The sequence below is a fragment of the Benincasa hispida genome, chromosome 1 (assembly GCF_027475165.1).
Source record: "Benincasa hispida cultivar pf3 chromosome 1, pf3_genome.v1.1, whole genome shotgun sequence".
In the NCBI taxonomy this organism is placed as follows: Eukaryota; Viridiplantae; Streptophyta; class Magnoliopsida; order Cucurbitales; family Cucurbitaceae; genus Benincasa; species Benincasa hispida.
The window spans coordinates 72,694,122-72,720,814 of record NC_143478.1 but is presented as its reverse complement, the minus strand read 5'-3'; the positions used below and the strand labels follow the sequence as shown (position 1 = coordinate 72,720,814).

The following is a 26,693-nucleotide window of genomic DNA, read 5'->3' as shown; positions in this document are numbered from 1 at the left end:
ATTACGAAGGATTAAAACCTTATTCTAGAGTGCTTTTAAAAAATGACGAAAATCACTCCTGTATAACTTTGTTTTAAAAAAGTGTTAAATATTGTACAAATAACAAATTGCACGGCAATGCATGGAACTTAGGCACATTTTTGTGTAAATTCGGGTGAAAGTAATGTAAGATTGACCCAGTGCAAGTGCTAACGTTAACAAAATCCCAGAAAACTTCCACACAAGTCTCGAAGATCAATAGTCAATTAAAAAAGGCAATGACAGCTTGCTGAGACAAAAAAATTGTCCAAAAATGAAAGAAAGAAGAAAGTAGCCAACAAAGACCTAGAATTGCAAAGACAACCAACCGAGTTTTTTTTTATAACTTGGAAAAAAAGGCAACAGAAAAAAACCTCAAATACAATACAAAACCCCAACAGAAACAAAAAGGCCCATAATTTACCAGAAAGGCAATTTGACAATCTTTTATATTGCAGTGGTGTAGAGCACACCATTTTCCAAGGTCAGATAGGTTCAAGAATATTTTAATTTAAGACACTAAAAAAGTAGAGAGCAAAAAGATAAAAGAGGTTGAAAAAAGCTTGAGTACTTCAACGAGAAAACCACGCCTCAATCTCTACCACAATATTTCCCCTTCCCTTCCCTTCCCTTCTCACAGGAGATCAGCAACATTAGCGGGCAGCTCTTCAATTACCACATTGTAGAACTTCTGAATGTCGAATAGCATTCTTTCATCCTCCGTCGTTACAAAGTTGATCGCAACACCTTTCCTTCCAAAACGTCCACTTCTTCCAATACGATGAAGGTAATTCTCCGGTTGTGTCGGCAGATCATAGTTAATAACGAGAGAAACCTGCTGGACATCGATACCACGGGCCAATAGATCAGTGGTGATCAGAACCCTAGAAGAACCCGATCGGAACTCACGCATAATAATGTCTCGGGTGTTCTGGTCCATGTCACCATGAGTAGCAGATACGGTGTGGTCACGGCTTCGCATCTTATCAGTGAGCCAATCAACTTTACGTCGAGTATTGACAAAGATAACACTCTGGGTGATGGCCAAAGTCTCGTAAAGATCACAAAGAGTCTCAAGCTTCCAGTCTTCCTTGTCAACATTGACATAGAACTGCTTGATACCTTCCAAAGTGAGCTCGTCACGCTTTACAAGAATTCTAACAGGCTTGTTCATGAACTTCCTGGTGATCTCAAGGGCTTCAGGAGGCATTGTAGCAGAGAAGACCCCGACCTGAATCTTGGATGGCAGCAGCTGGAAAATGTCATAAATCTGCAATGGGGATAAACATGTAAGGGCAGTTAGAAGATTGAAACCACACAACTCAAAGATGTGATCAGTTCCAAGGCAATCAGCAATGTACAAATCCGTCATTTACGTATACAGATTCTGTAAATTGAAGAATGGTGAAGTATAAAATTAAAATATATAAATCAAAGCACAGCACAAGAGCAAAATAAACAAACGGCTACAAACTTCATCACCAATAGTTCTCAGAAAAAGATTGAAGAAAGAACATTGGTGGAAGCATCCTACATCATTTTCTACATCTTCAAGAACTAATTACGCAGATAAAAGTAGAGAATTCAAACAGTACATAACATGTCTCGTTGACAACTGATCAAACAAACTGTCAGAATAACAATCCATAACCACTTAATAGATTCTTAATGAAAAATAAGAAAGTGAAAATTTTAATAAAGGAAAACAAAAAAAGCACCATACCATAAAAATTTTAAAGCCAGCCAATGATCAATCTCTTCTGTTGTACTTATCTTACAACTTACATCACAACCCCAACCAAGTATAGAATAGACTCAATCTTCAGAATGCTCTTTGTCATGGTGGAGACAATATAAGCTAAACTAAATTGATAACACAGTCCAGGCAACAACACATTGCCATCTTAAAGAGTGGGTAGAGAGAGAGAGAGAGGAAAATATTAAAATCAGTGTAATAAACTAAAACAAAGTTTCCACGCATGCAGGACAATAGTCATGATAGTAAAAGAGTAAAACTACAAACCTGATCCTTAAATCCACGAGAAAGCATTTCATCAGCCTCATCCAACACAAACATCCGAATGTAGTCGGGACGAAGTGACTGTCTACGTAACATATCAAACACACGACCAGGTGTACCAACAACCACATGAACACCAGCTTGGAGAATGCGTTGATCTTCACGTACACTTGTCCCACCAACACAAGCATGAACCTTCACACCAAGATAATCACCAAGGGCTCGCATAACCTTCTCAATCTGTTGTGCAAGTTCCCTAGTGGGTGCCAGGACCAAAGCCTGGCATTGCACAACACCGTAATCAAGTTGTTGCAAAATGCCAGAGCAAAAAGTTGCAGTCTTCCCAGTTCCAGACTGGGCTTGTTGGATCACATCAAGCCCTTTGCAAAAAGGAACAATTCCCCTTTGCTGAATTGCAGATGGCTTCTCAAAACCTTTAAAACGATATTGAAATTACAATACAGCAAATTGCAAACAAGCCAGAGCGACAAAAAAATAAACTACTACCACTTAAATAACCGTATAGTTTGCTTAATTATTAAATATTAAAAAGAAAACAATAAACAACTCGAGGAGAAAATAAATAGTGCTATATACCAACCATAGGCATAGATGCCTCTGAGAAGATTTTCTTGCAGGCCCATAGAATCAAAACTATCGTAAACTTCATCATATGAGGTGAAGAAATCCTGTCCATCAGCTGAAAGTCTAAATTGACCAAGAGATAATATATAAGAAGGAATCTAGAATTAGAAGGTTACAAGAAAGTAATGAAGATAAAATGCAATGAAGCATAATAATATCACATACAAAAATGGTCTAGGATGTCCAGAAAAGTTAAAACAGAAAACTTACAACTCATTCATTTTCGTGTCATATTGACGTGCATCAAATTGAGAACCTTCCGGAGCCAAACCAGCCATATCTGTATGCAGACAACATATAAAACATGGGGGTAGTTCAGGTTAAAAAAATGTTATAAAGACATCTATTACCAATAAACACGCACAAGCTCACACGACCTTTAATTTCAGCACTACCAAATCTAGACAAGAATAGAGGAAAAGAAGATTGTAGAAAATTTTAAACATATGCCACATGGAAAGAAAATAAAAATGAAGTGTAAACATATTTGATGCCGTGGCGACATCAAACCCTAATGATCTGTTAGGTTTTTCCTGGTCTCCAAATTCATCGTAGATTACAAATGAATTCTGTTAGTTATCATATGAGAAGGAGATTGGTTTGCAGAATTTCGTAGAATTCGGAGGCTAATTCGTCATATTTTAATTTTCTATTAATAAATTAATATAAAAAGCCTCTATTAGTAAATTTCTTTTCCAGCAAAACACAAAGCTTAATGTACATTCATTACAAAACCTTCTGGTTCCAAACAATATGAAGAACTTAACTTCAAGTCTCTTGACCCAAAACGGAGGGTAAAAGGTGGAAGAGAAAATGTAACAGAAAAGCCAAACTTGCACACCAGACAAAGAAGAGCGCAAGCATTAAAATTCTGTCTTTATTTTTCGGGAGACGTTAATGAAAAACGAGAATGGCTAACTGATGTATCAGTACAATCTTCCCGCATCAGAAGCCACTTTACCGCTCCCCAAAACTTCACGAATAAATGATGAAACGTACAGAAAGCAAGGAAAGTATCTGCTTGATATAGAATCAGATGATAAAGAAGAAGAGATTATCCTGATGAAACATCAAAACAATATACAGAGCAGCGCAAGTGTGTCATAAGAGAATCAAACAAATTATTATAACAGAAGCACCTCAGAGAAGAAAATCTCCTCCGATACTGCTAAATCCGCATCATCCACCTCCCCAGAGGCATTAGAAGAAAAGATTAGCCAAGTTAATCAAATTTCTACACTCCATACCACATAATCGCACAGCGCATGTCCAAAACATCAACTAATCTTAACATACACTTAAAAAACGCAATAATCATTATTTAAAGCCTATTCATAGCTCACAAGCAGCAGATTTCTCAACAAAAAACACACACAGACGATCGACGCTCAAACCAAAAAAGAAAACGAAAAAACTCGACGAAAAACGTAGAAATCGATACCAGATCCAACATGAATCGATTTCAGAGATTACAACAAGGTAAAAACTGACTAAATCCAACCAAGATGTCACCGGGAAGATTAAGAAAAGTAAAAACAGAGCATTCACGGTGAATCAAACAAATCGATATGAACAATAGATATAAGAAAGGAAGTAGAAAGAAACCTGTAGATCAGTGAGAAACGAAGGATTGGAAGAAGATTAGAAAGCGTTGGAAGATAGCGAGAGATTCACAAACTCCTCGGATCTGCGCCGTGGAGTTGAAAAGGAGGCTAATGCTTAAGGACTGAAGTTATAATGCGAGGGCGTTAGGTTTTCTAAGGCGGCCCTCTGGCCTTTCGGCTTCTGCTCCAAATCTGCGGTATCAAATTACATCTTTACCCTTACTTTTATTTTTTATTACTTTATGCCCTTAGAAATATGGACTTCGTAATCATTAGTCACGTGACTTGCGTGTGAGTGAACGTGTGCATGTTTTTCTTTTTTTCCTCCCTTTCTCTACGTTTTTTTCCTTTTCTTGGCTAACATTATAGTTTATAAGTATGTCATTTCGGATGATTATACCTGTGGAAGTGGAATATACATCATGTTTTTTGAATCTTACTTTTGTTTTAAACACCTAATTCATAATTTATATTTATAATATTTATAAATTATATCAAACCGAGCATAACTCAATTAGTATATAAGTATTAAAAATCATGAGATCTGTAAATCAAATCCCTCCTAATACTTTAAAAAAAAAACTATAAATTGAATTTTCATGTGATACTTGTCAATATGTAATATATACATTTAGTTCTAACCACGTAGATAAATTATTTACTTATCAACAATTGTGGTGGTGAAATCTTTCTTTTTCTCTCTTCTTTTTTTTTCTTTTTTTGGTTTTACTAAAAGTATCTTCAAATAGTCTTTCATAGTGAGTCAAATTAACATATGACAAGAAAATAGCTTCCATGAAGATAGCTTCCTTGGAATTTTCATTTAGTCATTGATTATCTATTAGTATAGGGTCTATTCTTCTTCTTAAACCTTTTCCTACTATAATATTTAACAAAATCCTTGATATGATAGATTGAAGTTCTTGAAGTTCTTGAATTTCACGAATTTAATCGAACCTATAATTTCTTATTATTAACTCAAAATTACAAATCAAAGCGACGAAAGACTAAATCTCAATAGATCGTGGTCACAAGACCACTCTACCACTTACAATACCCTTATTAACTCAAAATTAAAAGGTCTTCAAACTTCACCTAAGCAGTTGAAAACGATAGGCATATTAAAAGTTGACAAATCATGCAAAATTCAAGGACAAGTTATTCAAATTAGCCAAAAATATCCAACATTACACCAAATTTCTTACTTTGATTTTAGATGCAGCGAATAATGGTTGTTTCCAACGCCATTGTTTTTTTTATATATTAAAAAAAACACTATTTTTGGAAAAATGAACCAATTATGACCTTAATATCCTTTGGAAAGAAACTACCAAACCAAAACTGAGTAACCTCTTGTTAAAACTGTCCAACCAAATTTCAAAGGAAAAACAAGTTCATTTTAAGAACATCTAGTTAAATATTTGTATACCAAACTATAATTAATTCGATGCATCCCGAAAAAGAAGAAAAAACGAAGCAACGTGGAATTTGGAGGCACAGAGAAGGCTGAAAATTCCACTGGATTGAAGAATTTACACTGCGGATACTAAAAACAACAAAGGATTGGCCATTAAACTTACAAGTGATCTAAGCCAAGAGAATAATTTCACCACGGGAACCTGTGACATTACACACAGAAAAAGAGAGGTTGTTTTAGAAGTTCCAAAGCGCCTGTACTTCATGAGGAATAGACACTTCACTTACATTTTTCATACATCTCTTTTATAATCTGTAGCATCGAATCTGTATCTTCTGCCATCTTTGCGATTCTCTCTGCCTCCTTGACAGCTTCAGCAGCTAAGAAAGATTTGTTCTCTGCATCAGCAACTTTGTAGGCAGCCGCTTTCGCTGCATCTTCCACCGTCTCCCCCGATGGCATCACCCCTCCCATAGTATATTGCGCTATCCGTTGCCTGACATCTTTTTGTTTGGGAGTAGGAGTTTTAACTGCCAACGAATTGTCTTTTTTTACCTTGTAGCAATTCTGAACCTGTAGTGTGGCAGAGAACAAAGAAACCCGATTCATAAAGATTTCAAACAAATATTTTAACTCCTACAAAACTGTTCACAACCACAACCCCATGTCATCACCGAACTCCTATTTATTAATAATATATAGACCAACTAATCCCCAAGTTGTTAATATCGATCGTTAACATTGAAAAAGGTTGAAAAACTTCTCGTGATTGGTTGAAAAATGGAAGCATAATGTAATTTAAACATAACTATAGTAACAAATGCGATGTGGCACTTATTTTAATTAAAAAAAATTATATTTCCAAAATAAAAATTTTAATATGTTTTCTTTTTTCTCCCTCTTCTTTCTCCCTCCCCCCATCCAAGGCCATTGCCGCTGCCGTGCTCACCTCTTTCTTTTTGTCTTTTCTTTTTCTCCTTTCCTCTTCTTACTTTCTTCTTCTTTCTCTTTCCCTTTCCTTCTCTCCTCCCATTTATTATTATTGTTTTAAAATAAATAATAAATAATAAATAAGACATTCTCGAAAGAGAAACGATGGAGATGCTTAAAACTCCTCTGTTTCATCTGACATGGGGATTTTTTTTTTCTTAATTGCGCGTGGAAGGAGGAAGAATGATAAAGAAGGGGAAAGAGAAGAAGAAGAAGAAAGAAGAGGAAGGAAGAAAAGGAAAAGATAGGGGAAAAAAGGGGCAATATGCAACGGTGGGGGCTGTGGCAATAGCCATGGATGAGGGGAAAGAGAAAGAAGAGGAAGTGGAAAGAGAAGAAGATGAAAGGAAGAGGAAAAGATAACAAAAAAAGGGCAATGTACAACGGCGGGGGCAGGATCAGTGGCAATGGCCATTGATGCAAGGATGGGAAGAGGGAGAAAGAGAAGAGAGAAGACAAAAACATTGTTTTAATTTTTATGAAAAAAAGTGCCGCATCAGCTTTCATTCACTATAGACTACAGTAATAGAAAATTGACAGCATGAACCAAAATGCTATCTAACCTAAGTCCCAAGCCCCAAGGACCAAAAGTGTAACTTTTCCTCAAATGTCCCATGTAACATCTTAATTTTTCCCATAAAAATACAAAGTTTTCTTTTAGCAGGGGGGAAGGGGATATAGATGTAAGCATATATAAGAGTCAAACTACATAAATTGGTAAAGCATATAAAATATCACAGCACCAACAAATAGCCTTCAAAACTGATTCAATAAAAAAATGAAGAGAACATTCACCTTTTCAAGCTTCCCTTGTGAAACAAGCCTCCTCAACTTTGAGCTCAATTGCCTTCTAAAATTTTGTGGCACCTCATGCCTTTGCTGCATCACGTGAAATCAACAGTTGAAATATCATGTAATACGAACAATGATGTTAATGAATAACAAAAATAGTTCAAAGAAGCTAAAAAAGCATGAAGCATCCCCATATTTCACAAATATATATTGCAAGTGTGTAAATGGTATGTTGGAATAACCTTCTCGAAAAACTGAGTGTCTGGCCTGAGTAAAATTATAATCATGATCTCCATGCAGATCATTGTCACATAAAAGAGTACTACCATTGCTCCTTTAATAAAAATGAAAGGAAGAGGAGAAGAAAAGCAACTGCCATCTTACCTCAATAAAGTTAACAATTGTACCTATGTCACATCCATTAGAATCTTTTATGGTTGAGAGGGCTTCAAAAATCATTGAATAATACCTGGTCAAGAGATCGTTATAAGACCAATGATGAGACCTCAACAAAATAATAAATGACTATGAAAAGGTCAATCGCCACCCTACTGTGATTTTCTAGTGAGCAAAATTTTGCTTGAGGTAGATCAAATAAAATTTGTTTCTTTCATTTACAGTCTACAGAAGAGGTGAATTTTCTCATGTGTAAAAGAAGTCATAAAACTCAACTATAATTGTCAATAGTAAAGAAAAACAACATTCCGCAGACCCAATCATAATTTATGATAGAGCAAAGAAAATGTACTACAATCTTTTGTTGACGAATAAAATACTATAAGATTAAAATATGATTTCGGTTCCTATTCCATTTCTATCTAAAAATATTTCATCAGATATTCAATTTCCATAAACCATTGAACCTCTTTAAAAACTACTCTTTTATCTTTCCTTCACTTGTGGATTGGGGTGGGGTAGGTGGTCGTGAGTGGAGAGGGGGGGAGGCTAGGTTTATAAACACTCTCCCCCCTCCCCCATGAGGTCCAAGAAAATAATAATAACAATAATAAACAGATGATTTCTGTGCTAAAAATCTAAAATAACTAAATGGTTAGAGAGACAGACCTTGGGACATTTTTCCCATCTTGTGTGCTGTTGTTTGGTGTATCATCCCCTGCAGTATCAGCAGATGCATTAACCTTAGCAGGAGCAGAGTTTTGGTTGTTAGAAATAGCAGCAACAATAGCTTTTGCTTTAGGAGCCGCCCTAGACTTCTCTTTTGAGCCTTGTGAAGCAGTACTGACACTCAAATTACGCCATTTATCCTGGGTTCATAAGCAACACGATAGAATAAATAGTTGCAAAAATTATTAGTTAGATAGCCATGCTGTTTCGAGTACACAATGTTTTAAAGTTACATGAAAGACATAAGATTTTTAATCAAGGGATTTACTTATTTAAACCTTAAATTTGAGGTGAACAAAAACCATATCATCATTGTTTTAAGTAATACTGGAATATTAGTAATCTCAAAGATGCATCTAGTAACAGACTCGAAGACGATCTTATACAGTTCATCCAATCCAAGGCCACAGTTACTTGGGGTCCACTAGAATAGCGTTATCCAGACATAGCTTTAAGCCTTTGGGTAATCAATGACCATTGCCACGAATCTCCCCTCACAAGAAAACCCTATCCTATGAACTCATTATCGCCCCAAAACCGCAAAAAAATTGTCAATCAACCAAGTACATGGCATCCATTGAAGCAAGCTAAAAAAACGCGCCATCATATTAATGATATTTATGTTTAAATACCACCTTAAGTTCCACGTTCTGAAAAAGATCTTCTTACATAATTCAGTTGATCAAAAGCAAAACTAAGGGCAAACCATAAAGTAGAGTTCAGTCCAAAAATCAACGTAGAAAACTGTTGGAGAGCATTGGGAAAAGATTTATATTTATTTGAAAAATGTAAGAATAAACCCAAATTCTTCCATGTTAAACCACTCAACTAAGCGAGTGGAATTGCAACTAAACCAGGCAAATACCATTAGATTCTAAACAAACCAAAGCTAAACTTGAACAAAAATCCCACAAGATTTCAGTCAGTCCCACCTCGAGTTTCTACTTAAAACCCTAAATATCAATTCAAACAGGTAAACCAAATGCGAAAAAACACGCATAAGGGAATTGAAAGGAACAGATGGTTGAATGGGGACCTTGAGGTCAATGTTAGAGCGATGAGTGAGAGACGGAGCGAAATCAGGATCTTTGAGAATGTTCTTCCACTTTCCAGGACCGTGCTTATTGACGCCCGCCAAAAGTGCGTCTTCCTCCTCTGACGTCCACTTTTGCTTCTGGTTTCCCATTCTGATTCGCCGTTTTTGGCTTATCTGAAGATCACTTCGTGAAGAAAAGTTCGCCTTCGTTGGGGTTATTACTTCCAACAACAACGAGAAGAAGAAGAGGAGTAGGCTGTTCTTCGGCCTCTTTTTGTCTCTGGTCAATTTTTTCGTTCGTTTCTTTTCGTCATGTTCTTTGAATTTTGTCGCAATGGGCCGGCCCAAAATTCAAACTCCATAATGGGCCATTAATTTTTTTTAGGAATTTCTACCCTTTAAAAATAAACTTAAATTAGGTTAATGACATGAACATTTCACTTTTCCAAAATAATAATAATAATAATAATAAATATATAAATAAATCTATTGATCTCCCTATTATTACTAATATTGTGGACTATTTACAATAATAAACCTAGGTTTTTGTGTATCTTTCCTTATAGCCTATGCTTTCGTATCCATGTGCTTGTTGATATTACTTTTTATTAAAAAAAAAAAAAAAAACTTTGTTGGACCACATTTTTTTCTTCTTCTTTCTTATTTCTTCCTCCTCTCTCTTTTTCTTTTTTCCGTCATTGTTCTCCTTTCTCCTTTCTTCCTCCTATCTCTTTTTCTTCTTCCCATTGACATGACTTGTAGGTGGCTAGACGATGCAATGGTCGATTCGGGTGAACGATGGTGGCGCGATGAATAGTCGATTACGTTGGCAAGAGAGGAATCAATGGTGGCATGATGGATGACAAAATACTAACGTTGGTGACACGATGGTTAGCGTGATGGAGGCTGCAGATGATGAACAAAGATGTTGCAGTGGGCAAATCTAGACAGTGGTGCATGCATATTTGGTAGACCGACGACGTAGCTGGACAAGGATCTAAGACTAGGCAAGTAAGGTTTATTTCATTGATAGTCAAGTAAGATTTATTTCTCGATGTCAATTTCTCTATCTCTTAACTATTTAATTTTGCAATTAATTTGTTCTTAAATTTTATTGGTTGAAATTATTTGCAATTTTTGTTCTTAAATTTAATTGCTCATATATGTCTATTTTATTGATAATTCTTAAATTTATATATCCTTTACCAATCCTTTTATTAGATTTAAAAATTGTGCTTTGAAGTATAATGGTTAATTTTTTGTTTAATTCAAAGTGAAATTATTTGTATAAATTACTTGTTAGCAAAAAGTTTGTTAATTTGAATAATTGGATTCACATTAGTAAAAAAAATCAATTAGTTTGATTAAACCCTATTCGCTTTCTATAGGGTTGCCATATCGATCCTACAAAAACACAGAACGATAAACATAATTTTAATCATGCTTTCTAAACGTACAGAGAGGAAAGAGAAGAGTAAATGCTTACCCTTGAAGAAATCATTCTTCATGTGCTCCTCTCATAATGATCACAGACCCATCCTCTACATCACGAGACCTTCTTCCACAAACATAGCAAGAACACAAAAACTCTTGGACACCACCACTTAAGTCTTCCTTACTGTTTTTAGGGTGAGAATCAAGATGGAGTTGTGGGCTCTCCATTTAATTTTGGTGGAGGAATTGGGAGGAATTCTTTAGAGAGTTTTTGGGAGAGGGAGGAAGAAATTTGCAGAGATAAAATCTTCATTGTGTTTCACGCATCTTTCAAAAGTTCCTCTAATTCCCATATATGAGAAAGATAAGGGGAGTTATTTTCTTAACTCCGTTCATCACCTAAGAGTTATTTTACCTTTAATTATATTAAAATCATATATTAAATTAAAACATTATATTATATCTCATATAATATAACATGTACTTTATATTATATATGATATAATATAATCTCGTAGGGTTTTGTAGTTTGTAATTGTATCATACAAATAATGTATTGAATCAAATATGAGATGTTTTATTTGATATTTAGTAGTATTAAACCCACAAACCAAACTATACATCAAAGGTTATCATTTGTAGCTTAAACATGTATGTGAGACATACAGATGGATCGTGTTTAAGTGATAACCTAAATAGTCTGTAGTAGACGAATAAGATTGGATACCTTATCTTGGTGACACTACAAATATGATATGTTTTGTAGGTGTTACAATTGTTGTAAAGTGCTACAAATGATCTGATCTTGATCATTCATATGAAGGCATGTAAATAAGGGTGTTCTATGCAAAAGAGTTTGTATAAGACCGGACCATAAAATGACTAGTCTCATTATATAACACCATTCATAATAAAGACTTACATTTCATTAGGATGACCATAAGTGAATGACCTGAATCCTAAGTGAATTGTGAACTCTTGTCTATAAAGGCGGTTATTTGATTTTGTATGAGTAAAAGTGGCCAGATTATCGTCTCAATAAGCCTACCATTTTGGAGATTCGTTTGATTGGGGAGTTGGGAACACAATTACACAAGACGAAATTCACTCATTCATCGATGTCAGGGTAAGTAGATAAATTACTCCCTTAAGGGCTGATTTTGGGGCTTGAACTATCACACCTCCTTCCGAGCTCACCTCTTGAACCTAAAAGGGGGTGTGAGGACAATAGATACCACCCTTGTGTGATATCTACTGTCCAACTCTTCTAGCTTGCTTAAAACAATAAACTCGCAACGGTATTTGAGAAAATAATTGAAAGCGTAATTCATTTGAAAATCAGTTTATACAAGGTCGACAAGTTTTTACAACATTAGCCCTACTTCAGCTACAACTAAATTAATCACATTCTAGCCTGTGGCAGACCTCGACTTCTCGCAGCAACCTGGACTCTTCTGCTACCTGCAAGGAAAACATAAAAGAAAAGCACGAGTTGGAAAGTTCAGTGAGTGGCGACAGCTCAACGAATCTTTTTTAACTCAAAAAAATAAAAGCATATCATATTACGAGGTTAATACTTAAACCCCAACCCTTGAACAAGTCTGTTTTCTACCATACCTACACACACGGTAGATAGTTAAAGCTAGCACTCATCATATTCGCTCTATCTTCTATATGCACATAGATTTTCCTCTCATAGGCTCAGAATCTAGGCCTGTTGACCCTCTGACCATCCCATATGAGGTTCCTCCCATAAGGTCAGGAACTAGTCCTTATGGCCCCCTAACCATCCTGTGAGATTTTGCCCCGAGCTCAGGAACTAGGTTCAATGAATCCCTGACCATCTCATCCACATATTCTCATTCTCATTCTGGCTACTCATTCATGACATAAATATATAATCTAAAAGATATGTTTAAGACCTTAAAAGAATACCACTCACAGTTTATTTGTCGAAACCCTTCTCTCCTCGTAAGTTTCGTGGTTTCTCCTGGCTCCCTTTTCGAACCCTAATTTCTAGATTCATATTGAAGCTCCAATTACTCATTATTTAAGACCTTATTTTGAGACACATTCTCCTATAAACTTGTTTAGAAATGTCTTAACTTACTTACCTTAAAATTTGAGCTTCAGATTCCAACTCAAGAGCTCAATAGCTCAAGATTACTCCACCTTGCTCGACCGTCACAACTTCTATGAACACTTCTCAGTTTCCTTCAATTTTGACAACCCTTATCTTATTCCTCACAGAAACCCTCATACATAAATTAAACTCAATTTATGAGATTTTGGTTCAAGAATCACCTGATTTGCATGAGTAGTTTGAGAGAACTTCTTGTTTGAAATTGATGCAGCAACACTGAATGATCTCAACGGCCAGAGAGCTTATTGGATGCAGGGTTGCACCTTCTGGACTCTTGGAACACCTGATTAATGCATGGACTATGCTGATTAATTTGTGCCCTCCTTGATCAATGGAACCCCCTTGTGGTTAATGCGAGGCCTTCCCCCAAAACCCGAAATCTTGCCCTTAATCACTTATTTTGAATGTTCTTTGAAGGAAGATTGTGTTGTGAGCTGAAATGAAGTCTTGTGGGGTATTTACAAGCCTTAGGAAGCAGCTTAGTCGTTGAATACAAGCCATCAACGCATGCCACATTGAGTGCATGAAAATCCTAAGTGTCAGTACCATGCAATGTCCAGCGCAAGGGTCCATGACACCTCATACTTGTATAAATTTGAGGTGTCTTCTTCATGCATTGTCCAATGTATGAACCTCTTTTGCATGCCTTGATATGTGTCCACCTCCTTCTAGGTTGTCCCATCCTTCATTTGGTTGAGCCACGCACTCCATTTTGTTGTCAACTCATCTTTGTCCTCCAAGACAACACCCATTGGTGCATTTAACCTATGTTGGGCGCATGGTTGCTTTAACAACCTACCCTATGCACTCATCGTTGCCTTCTATGTGCCCATGATGAAGTTTTTCAAGACATGCTCTCTTAATTTGGTGGTTTGGCTCCTAAAATCAACCCTAAGCTCACCTCAAAGCTTCATTTTGAGCCCCAGACCACATTCTTGCACCATCCAATGGCCAATATGCGCCCATGCCTCAATCCATGCATCAATCCTCTTCTTTCTTCTTCCTTTGGTCTTTGCTTCCTCTTTCCATGCATAGTCTATCTTCTACACCCATGGACTTAGCCATATGCTCTTCATGCCCTACCTCTCTTTATGGTATGCACCCATGAAGTCCAATTGGCTCATTTATGTGTCTAACCCTCCCTTTTTAGGGTTTCTTCACTTGTGGTGCTTCAAAGCCTTCAACACTTAGTCAATTCTTCCTTTCTAAAGGCCCTTATGCGTTCATTAACTCCTCTCATGTGTTCATGAGATGTCCTATGCGCTCATGAGGGTACCAATGCCCTAATCATAGCATAGTTCACTCATCTCCCCTCATAGCATAGCTTCCTTTTTGCATTAGCCATCCGAGGTTGTCCAAAACTCCCTTAAAGATGTTTAATGTGTCCAAGTCCCTTCTTTTCCCTTATGCTATGGATTCAGCTTCTCAACCTCATAGCATAGCCTGGACACTTAGCCAAAATTTGGGCTCTTAACTTACTATGTTTCCAACACTTAGAAATTTTTCTTCTTCTAAAGCATAGTTTAGAGACTCGCCCTCATAGTCTAAAGCATAGTTTGTATAAGACCGGACCACGAAGTGTTATAGTCTCGTTATATAACGTCGTTCATGACAGAGACTTCACTTCACGAGGATGACCATAGGTAACATGACTTCAATCCTAAGTGAGTTGAGAATTTTTGCCTTTGAGGGCGGTTTTTTGATTTGCATGGGTGCGAATGGCTAGTTCACCGACTCAAACCTACCACTTTGAAGATTCGTCCGATTTGGGAGCTGAGAATTCAGCTACACAAGATGGGATTCACTCTTTCTCGAAGAAGGGGTATGTAGATAGATTGCTCCCTTAAGGGCTGATTTCAGGGCTTGAACGATATGGCGCCACACACCTTCTCATGGCCCGAGAGGTGTCCACACATAGTAGAACTATGTTGTATTGTTCATTAGAGGGATCAGTGGTACTTAAAAAGTTAGATGTAACTACATGGGCAAAACGGTAAATTGACCCAACTGTACTTACAAGCATCTGTGAAGGGTTATCGTACTGTTGATTGGTTATATCCAATGGACACGAAAATATATTTGTGGTGAGAAGAGTACAACTGTCAATCTTTAGTGGAATACCTGGCAGTTAACGAATGGTGGATCTCGTGGCTAAAAAGTTTAGTCAGCTATTCACGTATCGTTGGAGCTTCGTGCCATTGGTTCATAAGATCCCTTTGGTAGCTCAATAGATTCAAGTTGAAAATTAGTTTTTGGGTCAGTTTGAAATGTTCAAATTGACAAGAGGGAGTTCGATTATATATGATGTGATTGAACGGGTCAATTATATATGATATGGTTGACATGATGTATGAGATACATTAATTGGAGGGAAATGACATAAATATGATTTATATCTAGTGGAGGAGAAAAGGGCTATGGTTAATGTATTGCATATGATGTGATATTAAACTACAAGTTATAAATATAATAAGATTATATTTATTTTTTTAATTTAACAATTATGGGATAACTGTGTATGTTTTTTCCCTGTAACCGAATGAGTTAGTGGGAGGTTGCATTCAATTTTCGTAACTGAAGAATAAAATAAAAATTGTTTTCATTTTGCAAAAAATCAGACATTCGCTCATCGAGTTGTGCATACTACCTATCGCATAGCAAATCAAGAGCTTACACGATAACTCAAAGTTTCTAAATGATCGTATACACGTATACAGTTTACTAAACGATCGCATAGGATTATCTAAACGATTGTCTAGTTCTTTCTAAACGATCGTGCACCTGAGCGTTTTACTAAACGATCGTCTATATGATCTCGCTCCTTTTACTACACGATTGTGTACCTTTACCTAAACGATCAATCGTCATCTATACGATAGACACTCGATATCTTCCACTTGCTTGGTCGTGGTAAACTATCGTCTCTTCCTTCTTCCCTCTACCAAATTCAACAGAGCCACACCTCCTGGATTCTCACTCTGAGAATACCGAGTGTAACATCCCGCACATTTTTATTTAATAATAATGTAATTTTTAGTAACTTTATTAGTTGAAAATTCAGTAATTGTCCTTAGTTGAAGAACATGTTTGGAATTTTGGATTTGAAGTATAAGTGCGAGAATTTAAGTGTTGCCGTGAAAGTTATTCAAAATTATTCAATTTGAAAATTAATGGCATGAATTAATTTTCTTTGGAAAAGAAAAGGAATTAAATAGTATAAAGTGGAATAAGGAAATGATTTATTTATAATTATAATATTTTCCTTTTATTATTATTATTATCACTTTTTTAAATAAAAAGAAACCCCCCTCATCTCCCTCACGCACGGTTTCCCCTCTTCCCCAAAAAACTTTCTTCTTGCCTTCACGAGCCGCCTCCCCTCACTGCCCATTCCGAACGTCATGCCCCCTCCCCTCACTGCCATTCCAAACGACGCGTCGCCTCCCTTCACTGCCCAGATCCGAACTCGCCGCCGCTCGCCCAACCGGTTTCTCCACCGCCCGCCGCGCCGTCTTCCAGGAGCTTGGCTTTTAGCTTTTGGGTAATATCTATTTTTTGTGGTTGGGTTTTTGAAAGACTTTGGATGCCCACACTAAGTTGGATTAAGGATTAAATTAGTCACCTTATTTAATTTCATATTTGAACTTGGGAAATCAAAGCAGCGACTGTCCAGCAGATTCAAGATCGTTCGGCAAGAGTATTGGTAAGAGTTTTGATCCTTATTGTTGGTTTATGGGAACGCTTTGGTTATTGAATTAAGTTTGACTTAACCCTTGTATCTTTAAGGTTCCAAGTCATCGTCCATTAGGAGTTAAAATCTGTTAGCAGAAGATTTTTGGAGTCGAAATCTTGGGAGTGGTTATTGATCAAGTTCTTTGGTTAAGCTTTGAGTATTGTGGTTTTGAATCTGAGATTTTGCAATTATTGTTGGACTAAAATTTAATGGTTGTATTCGTATGTTAAGGTTGTTACTTCAAACCGCGGTCATCGTTTGGTTGTCTGATTTTATCTGTGGAATTTCGATTAAGGTAAGTAATCTTACTACTGGAACTGCCCACGGGCCAGGCTTTAGTTGTATGCCAGTGTGATGAGTGTGTGTTATGGCGAATGTTAGCATGACGATGATAGTATGATCTGAACCAAAGTATGTTCTGGCACGAGATCTGAATTGTTTAAATATACACATAGATACTTGAATGTTAGTATGAGATGGTATGTGTTTCCATATGATTGTATCTGAGCTATTGATGTTGAGGCATACATGTATGTTGTAGAACTATGATATTAATGTATACTTGAATGTTGTAGAATATGCTGTTGAGGTATATGTGTATGTGGTAAAGCCATGGTATCGAGGATTATATGTATGTCATAGATTCGTACAGTGGTGATTTTGGATGTTGAGATCATGTGATTGTCTTTACTGATTAGTTAGATGCCTCTTTAGATTTTGTGTTTCCTTCGGGATTCACCAGTTTGTGTCTCTTTCGGGATTCACCAGAGGTAGGGGCATGTTTAACTACAGTAGGATAAGACTCAGTCTCCTTCTTGCTTCATGTGTATATATGCCATAGGTGGGTATCTAGAGAACATAGATGCCCAGGCCGACCCAGTAGTGGGGTTACTTACTGAGTATTTTATACTTATTCTTTCTCGTGTTGTTGTTTCATGTAAGGGTAGAGATGCACCTGCGATGGACAAGCGGAATCTGTGATCAAGCCACTGGGACTAGTTTTTACGCTTTTGCATAAAGAGATTTAAAGTTCTTTTCATATTTTCCTTAATGTTAGTTTTGATGTTCGAACTTGTTAGTAAGAATTGTTTTTTCATATTTATTTATTAACCTTTATGATTTATGGGTATCCTAATTTTGTTTTTGACGTTTGCATTTAATAAAGGGCCTTTGAACTTCCTTATCTATTTAACATGTATTTCAACATAAAGGAGTGTCGCTTTAAGTGCCATGCATGCATGTATTTTAGTAATGGCCTAACTTAATTCCTAGGGGGTCGGGTCGTTACACTGAGGGTTTCAAGTGGTGGTGTCTTCCTTGCTACCGTGTTCGTGAGGAGTCTGTTCGTGGGTAGACAATAACGATTTGGTGGACGATTGCTTGGACAATCTCAGCGAGAGCGAGATTGGCTTCCTGGACGAGAACGGGTTTTCTGTGAAGAAGAGTTCTTAAACTGGTATGTATTTCGTTCTCTTTGTAATTTAAAGTTTCAAAACATGCCTGTAATTTGTTGTTAATGAATAACTTGTGTGTTTGATTGTGAATGCGGTAATTCTATCACAATGAGTTTGGAATGATCTTGCTTCCACTCAGAGGTACTCTTTGATAAGAGTTCCTTCAATCACGCTGTTGACTAGTTATATCCAATGAACACAGAAATATATCTGTAGTGCAAAAAATGCAGTTGTCGATCTTTAGTGGAGTGCCCACCAATTAATGGATGTTAAATAATTTAATTAAAGGAGTTTAATTACTTATTCAAGTACCATTGGAGCTTCAATCCATAGGTCCATGAGGTCCCCTCTATAACTCAACAGCGATTTAATGAGAATTGTTAAAATTAAATAAGGGAATTAATTATATTTAATTTAATTACATATGATATAATTAATATAATATATTTGATACATTATAATATAAAGTTTATTTGAAAGAGAAAAAATATTTGAATATGATTCAAATATAATTATGTGAATTGGATTCATATAATTAAATTTAGTATAAATGAGATTTATATTAAATGTCATTGATGAGAGAATTAAAACTATAGGTTATATTGTATATGATACAATATTAAACCATAAGTTATATGTTATATATGATATAATATATAGTTACACACACATATATATAATAAATTAATTATTATTATTATATATAATATATATATATATATATAATTAAAATTAATTAATTTATTATTAATTAATTTTTTTTTACTTTTGAATTTTAAAGGGAGGGCAGTAACTTCCCTTCCCTTAATTCTCTATTTATCTCAAAATCAAAGTGGTTGTAAATGTGAGACTCTTTATGCTTCTTCTGACAGTTTACAGAAAACAGAGAAAAAGTTATCTGAAAAAAAATAAAATAAAATTCTCCCCCTCTTCTCAATCTCATTCTCTTCCAATTTTCTAAAGAGCCCATAGCTCCTTGGATTATCTTCCCAGAGAATACATAAGTAATTTTCAGTGTGGAGGCCATTTTGGGATTGATCGTGTTTTGTTCACGATAATCCGGAGAATGGAATTTTCGTGAAGATTGTGAGTTCTTCAAGTATAAGTTCTCTCTAACCCTATTTCTCTTCTTTTCATTTATTAAGGCATGCTGTAAATTTAGTTTTTGCATAATTTTACATTATGTAAGTTTGCATTCTATGAAATATTAAAAATGAGGACGATCCACATTTTCGCTCAGGGCCCTCACAAGTTCTTTCAAATCTAACTTTAAATTTTTCCATATAATATATAGTTTTAACATGAATCATATTCATATTAATTTTAATTAATAGTTTTTATATGAATCTCATTTATATAATTAATATTTGAATCATATTCAAGTGTTTATCTCTCTCATTAAACTTAATATTATAATGTATTCATATTTATATTAATTCCATCTCATACAATTAATTCTCTGTAATTAATTTGAATGAACCAAATTTAATTCAAAATTAATTGGTTATCATTTAACCCTTATTAAGCTAGCAAGATACCTTATGAACTTACAGATTAGAAGCTCCAATGATACGGGATTAATTATAAACTCTTTAATTAAATTAATCAACATTCATTAACTATCGGTCAATCTATTAAAGACTGAGAGTTGTACTCTTCACACTGTAAATATATTTCTTTGTCCATTGGATATAACCAATCAGCAGTAAGTTGACCATTCACAAATGGGTCAAAATTACCGTTTTACTCCCGTAGTTACACATCTAACTTCTTAAGCACCACTAATCCTTCTAATGAACAATTAGTTATAGTCTAACTATAAACTATACCCCTTTATGACTAGTAAGAGAGTGAGGCGCCTCATTGTTTAAGATCTAAAATCAGCCCTTAAGGAAGTAATTCATCTACTTACTCTAACAACGGGAATGAGTGAATTCCATATTGTGTAGCTGTGTTTCCAGCTCTTCACTCGAATGAATCCCCAAAATGGTAGGCATATTGAGTTGGCGAAACTGGCCACTCTCACTCATACAAATCAAAAGACCGCATTCACAGGCAAAAGTTCACAACTCACTCATAATTAGGGTTAATTACCTATGATAATCCTAGTGAAATGTAAGTCTCTTCAAGTAACAGTGTTATAAAGAGAGACTAATTAGTTCATGGTCAGATCTTCTACAAACTCTTTGTATAGGATACCTCGCTCACATGTCTCCATATGAATGATCAGGATCAAATCATTTGTAACACTTTACAACAGTTGTAACAATTACAAAGTGGGTCATATCCATAGTATCATCAGAATAAGGTATTCAACCTTATCCATCTACTACAGACTATTTAGATTATTACTTAAACATGATCTACTTGTATGTCACCACATACATGTTTAAGCTATATTAAATAACCTATGATCTTAGTTTATTGGATTTGGGTTAATACAAACTAAATGTCAAATAGAACAACACTATATTTTATTAAATAAATAATTTATATACGAATAATTTACAAACTACAAAACTCACGAGATTTAGAGCATCAACCCTAACATAGACGTAACCCCAAGTTTGGCATGAACCAGTATCAGTGCCATTCTTTTTTATCCTTATCCTCTTTATTTGCTATTTTATGATCGATTACTTATTTGGCTCTACCCTGTGAAGTGGGAGTTTAAGATATAATTTAGTTTATTTCGTATTTATTTATATCTTTCATAAGTTCCCAACAAGTGGTATCAGAGCTTTTGGTTCAAGAGTCGTAGATCTAGAGCCAAGAAGTTTCGAAGGAATCATAAAATTTAGTGGGACAAATTTTCATATTGGAAAATGCAGGTTAAAAATTTCTCGACTTACAAGAAAATGTATAAAGCATTGAAGAAGAGATTGATAAGGATGTCATAAGATTTGGGAGAAGCTGGATGAAGAAGCAGTCACAGTCATCAAAATGTGTTTGCCGATGAATGTTGCCAATCTTGTAGCCACTGAGACTAATGCAGTCGATTTGATGGAAGCACTTACCAATAGGTATGAGAAACCATATGCTAATAGTAAAGTTTATCTCCTTAAGAAAATTTCAACATGCAAATGATTGAGGATCTTTATGTTAATTCCTATATCAACGAGGTTACCACTTTAATTATTCAATTGAAATATGTCAAGATAGAATTTATTGATGAAAATAGCAATGCCTAATTCTATTGGGTATTACACATTGAAGTTTTTAGCCGTTTGTGATTTAGTTATAGCTAAAGAAATTCGTAGGAAGGACAATAGTAAAGAATCTATTGTAGGTTCAACTTTAGTTGTAAATAGAGGTGAAGACAAGATAAATTCTGAAAATGATGGGTCGAGTAGTAGTATAAAAAGTGAAAGAATAGGAAAAATGAGATAGAGTGCTTTACAATCACGAAAAGGGCAACTTTAAAAACTAGTGCAGGAAATTAGAAGAGGATATTAAAAAGAAAGAAGTAGGCAAATATAGTCGAAATTGATGGTGTATGTGTCTATTAAGAGTAATACAGAAAATGGTGGCCACTCATCAAAATGAACGTTTGACAGTGTAGCTTCTATACGCATAACTTCAAATAGGAATTTAACATCAGGGCACCATGATTTAGTGAGAATGAGTAATGGTAAAGTTTCCAAAATAATTAGAATTGGAGATGTTAATATGAAGATGAAGCATGGAGAAAAGTTAGTGCTACAAAATGTCAAGTTTGTGGCTAGAATGAAGATAAATCTCATATCTATTGGCAAGTTAAATGGTGAGGGTTACAATTGTGAGTTTGGCAGTCACTAGTGCGAGCTCACGTTAGGATCCCATGTAGTGGCAGTTGGCCAAAATATTCTACATTGTTCAAATGTCAATTTCATGTTGCCAAAAGATCAGCGAGATAGTGGATACCAGTTAAAGAAAGGTGCAGTTGAGCTAGCAGTAAAGATAGCCAATTTCAATCAGTCAAATCAAGATCCATAGATTTAGAAATAGTTGGGAAGTCCGAGAAAGGAAGTTGATGGCTCTCACGAACCCTAGTTGTCAAACATTCAAATGAATTGATGAAGTCGCCAAAGCGAATAAGGACATCAGGTTGAAAGGCCAAAGCAGTTACTGAGGTCGAAGACAAAGTCTCCAGCTTGGCAGGAAACTTTAAGGAAAGAGTCAAGCCACTTTTAGAATATATCTTCTTCAAGAACAGATATTTAGGATTGGAAAAGATGTCAGTTGGTACCACTTAACTGAAGTAGGAGTACGTAACTATTCTTTATGTCTGGGGGACAGTTCCACGTAGCTTGCTCATACGTCGAGGCAAGCATAGATGAACTACAGCTATTTTTTTATGGTTTCTTATTTTGTTACTTTGTTGATTTTATAGTTTTTATGTTGATCTTTGGAGTTTGCTAAGAATATCAGAGATAACATTTGTAATGGGAGTAAATCTTAGAATTGTCCAAGATGATAAGTTTCGTTGCAGCGGGCAAGAATTAAAATATCGATGTCGATATCTACATCGAAATTTCAGAACTACGGATTTCTCTTTGTTTGTTTATTTCAATACTAAGTTGTGTACTAGATTCAAATAGTTTGTATAGGATTATCTGGGGAGAGATTTGTAGCATGAGTTTGAGGGTTCTTTGCAATCTCCATTGTAGTAGAACTTGGAGTTATAGAAGATCTATTGGATGTAGTCCCGAGTTTGGGAAGGGATTAGTATATTTTTCAGTGTCATTCTCTTTTATCCTTGTCGTCTTTATTTGCTATTTTATGATTGACTACTTAATTGGTTTGTGAAGTGGAAGTTTACGATATAATTTAGTTTATTCCAAATTTATTTACATATCGCATAAATTTCCAACATCAACTCACATCGCTTCCTAATATTTATGAAAGACCATCGCATTAAGCCCATCAAGCCTCAATTGCAAAATATATGTGAAGTTTTTTTAAATTATCATCTCAATTGAGTGTTGAAAATTGAGAAAAACATGTGTGTAATGAAATAATTAAAAGAAAATTTTAAGCAACGAAAACATGTAAAAGAAAATAGAATCCTTAAGTTACAAAAGATTGCACCATATATCTTCATAATATAACTCCATTTAGCACTCCAAATATAGACCTATAACTCAACTCAACGCTATGCTATATTATATACCTTTTAATTCCAAAAATAATTTAACTTTACAGATAATTATTACGAACTCAACCAAATTCTTGTTGTCAAACGTCTCCTTTGTGATTCCTCCTTTAAAATTATATTATATATTTTGTAGAATCCCTAGAATAATAATTTGATTGTTACTTATTTGCAATTTTACTTTATCGATTCATAGATTATCGCTGTGAACTTAAATAGCATAAGCTTCAACTTTTTTTCTTTGTCCTTTATAGTAATATATATTTTGTAGAATCTTTATAATAATAAATTGATTGTTACATATTTGCAATATTACGTTGTTTTTTTTATAATAATAATTTGATTGTTACTTATTTGCAATATTACGTTATTGATTTATAGATATCGTCGTGATCTTGAATAGCATAAGCTTCAACCTTTTTTTTTTTTCCATAAGATTTGATTATAAACACTGGATTTTCTTATTTATATTTAGAGCTAAAAAGGAAAAATATTATGATTTTTTTTTCCTAAAAAAAATATTAAATAGATAGTTATTTTAAATAAAGTAAAGAAAAAAAAAAGGTGTTTTTTGGCACAAAATTGTTCTAAGGTGAAAGATTCGACTTGCCATCAGTAAAAAAAGAAAAAAAGGTTAACAAGGCTATCAATCCTAAAAAAATATATATATAAAATATCAATTTATAAACTAAAATTGATATTTTAGTTTAAAGTTTTTTTTAAAAAAGTAATTTTTGGCATAAAGTTGTTTGAGGTGAATGATTCGACTTACATCAGTCAAAAAAAAGGTTAAAAAGAGCCATTGCTCCTAAAAATATTATAAAAAAATTATCAATTTATATCCTTAAATTTCAGGTTTGTATTAATTTAATCTACAAACTAAAATTGTATCCATTTAAATCTTACACTTTTGTAAGTGTATCAATTTACGTCTTTAATTATGTTCAGAAACACCTTGTGAAACTTATAGTTGTATAAATTAAACATTGATTTTCATAAATGAATCAATTTAGACTCTTAGTTAGAATTTTCTTTGAGAATCGTCCATTCATTTACTCTAACAATCTATTTTGAAAAATCGATATTTGAACAAGCTTACAAGTGTTTAAGAATTAATGCGTTGATGATTTTCAAAGGTAAATTATAATGAATTATCTAAATTGATTGACTTATACAAATTTAAAGGATATCTGGTAAAGAACTTGAAAATATAAACTTGAAAACAATGAATTAAAATAAAATAATATTTCATATTTTCAAATATGTATTTGGTAGCATATTCAAAAACTAGATTCTAATTAAAACAATTTTTAAAAATGTGCTTGATACTATGTTTATAAATCACTAAGCTAGTTGTGCTTACCACTAAATATTAGTTGACAATAAATAATTATTATTTTTGTATAAACATGTTTTATGTTGAAATTTTTTTTTATAATTATTATTTTGTAATATTATATAATTTATAATATATATTTTTTTGAAAAAAAATAAACTAAACTTATAATATGAGATACTATATTTCTAAATATTTTTATATTTATTTAACATGTTATACATTTTAAAATTTAAAATTCAAAATAAGAATACAAGGAAAACAAATAAATTTGGGCAAAATGCATTTTTAATCCCTAAGATTTGAACTAAGTGTCTTTTTTATTTTCGAGATTTGAAAATGAACATTTTAGTCTCCGAGATTTGGTTAATGGTTCTAAATAGTCATTGGACCATTAGTTTGACCGACAAAAAGTGACGTAGCTGTTAAATTGTGTATGGATGAGTGGGTAAATATCTTAATTTAATAATAATTTTGCTGGTGAGCTAGTTTATTCTCTACTTACTCGTTCTCTATCTTTATTTTCAATTTCTTCTAAACGTTTGTTCCATTTAGAAGAAATACAGACGATAGACATTTAGGGTTATTCTTCTAGATTTTTAGAAAATACAGACGGTACAAGAATAAAATGAAAAAAAAAAAAGAAAAAGAAAAATGAAGATTATCATTAAAGTAATATATTTACTCAATCATCCACGTAGAGTCAACAACTTAACATCCGCATCATCATGTAGGGTCAAATTAACATTTCAAGAACCATTTAAAACCATTAACCAAATATTGGAGACCAAAACTTTCATTTCAAATCTAAAAAATCAAATAGACACTCCGTTCAAACTTTAACAACTAAAAGTATATTTTGTTCTAAAAAATTTGTTTTCAAAATTTGCTCTATTTAGATAACATAATTCAAAAACAACTTTTAGAAATATAATTCAAGTTGTCTTCCAAACACATATTTATTGAACTATGTGAATTTGAAAACCCAAAATAAGGTCCGAATCGCCAACCAAACAGGTTCTAAGGAGTCATTTGATTTGAAGTTTTAAAGATGTTCAGAAATTAAGGATGTCTAAGAATAAAAAGTTGGGGAATAAGATTGTTGAAAATTAAGATGACTGTGTTTGGTTGTATATAAGAATGTTATCAGAATTTTATGATAATAAATTATTTTTGTATTTAATTTATAAAATCACCTCCCTAAAATTTTAATAGATTAATTGATAAACAATAAATTTAATTCAACGTTTTGAGCAAAATTAATTATTTAACAACCAACTAATAATATCAATTAAATTATTAATTACAAGTATTTATAAAATGAGTAATTTATAATTCAAGTTACTTGATTACATAATTTGTCAATTTGATGAATTTATGTAATTGCGATGTATTAATTAATAAAACAATAAAAGTAGTTTGAAAAAAACAAATATAAAATTTTAAGATAACAAATTAATGAATTATAATTAATCAAAGATAAACTAATCATAATTATTGAAAAATAATTTCATAAAATATTAATGATAATGACAATTAATTAACTACATATATGATTTATTAATTAATTTAATAGTATTAATGCATCAATTCTTTATGGTTTATTATATATAATCTATTTATTTATGAGTATGGAATAGTTAAATTCAAATATCAGAATTCAAAAGGGATTTTCAAAAAAAGAAAAACAAGGGAAATTATTTACACAAAATAACAAAATCATAATTTTTTTATAGAGACCGATAGAAGTCGATCAGTGTCTATAGTGATAGAAATTGATAGAAATCTACCATTAATAGATACTGATACTAG

General features: G+C 33.8%; 2 protein-coding genes across 2 annotated transcripts; both read right to left on the bottom strand.

Annotated features, from left to right (window-relative positions):
• Positions 1 to 330: 330 nt before the first annotated feature.
• On the bottom strand, positions 331 to 4,508 carry LOC120077515 (eukaryotic initiation factor 4A-8). Its single transcript, XM_039031776.2, has 5 exons — positions 4,289 to 4,508; positions 2,894 to 2,963; positions 2,640 to 2,746; positions 2,042 to 2,472; positions 331 to 1,288 (listed from the first exon to the last, which is right to left on the bottom strand). Exons 2-5 carry the CDS (start codon positions 2,959 to 2,961, stop codon positions 653 to 655), a joined length of 1,242 nt encoding a protein of 413 aa, XP_038887704.1. The 5' UTR covers positions 2,962 to 2,963; positions 4,289 to 4,508; the 3' UTR covers positions 331 to 652.
• A 1,266-nt stretch (positions 4,509 to 5,774) lies between these two features.
• LOC120078268 (telomere repeat-binding factor 4-like) lies at positions 5,775 to 9,962 on the bottom strand. Its single transcript, XM_039032827.2, has 6 exons — positions 9,648 to 9,962; positions 8,552 to 8,751; positions 7,871 to 7,955; positions 7,490 to 7,573; positions 5,992 to 6,277; positions 5,775 to 5,906 (listed from the first exon to the last, which is right to left on the bottom strand). The coding sequence occupies exons 1-6, from the start codon at positions 9,795 to 9,797 to the stop codon at positions 5,875 to 5,877; spliced, it is 837 nt and encodes a 278-aa protein (XP_038888755.1). The 5' UTR covers positions 9,798 to 9,962; the 3' UTR covers positions 5,775 to 5,874.
• Between the last annotated feature and the right edge of the window lie 16,731 nt (positions 9,963 to 26,693).

Bases quoted from the DNA above. Each gene is read 5' to 3' on its own strand.
- LOC120077515 (XM_039031776.2), bottom strand. From the start codon at position 2,961: ATGGCTGGTTTGGCTCCGGAAGGTTCTCAATTTGATGCACGTCAATAT. The intron at 2,747-2,893 runs GTAAGTTTTCTG...TGGTCAATTTAG, and splicing joins GACACGAAAATGAATGAGTT to ACTTTCAGCTGATGGACAGG. The intron at 2,473-2,639 runs GTTGGTATATAG...ATCGTTTTAAAG, and splicing joins CAGAGGCATCTATGCCTATG to GTTTTGAGAAGCCATCTGCA.
- LOC120078268 (XM_039032827.2), bottom strand. From the start codon at position 9,797: ATGGGAAACCAGAAGCAAAAGTGGACGTCAGAGGAGGAAGACGCACTT. The intron at 8,752-9,647 runs GTCCCCATTCAA...TTATGAACCCAG, and splicing joins GCTCTAACATTGACCTCAAG to GATAAATGGCGTAATTTGAG. The intron at 7,956-8,551 runs GTCTGTCTCTCT...TCTCTTGACCAG, and splicing joins GATGGGAAAAATGTCCCAAG to GTATTATTCAATGATTTTTG.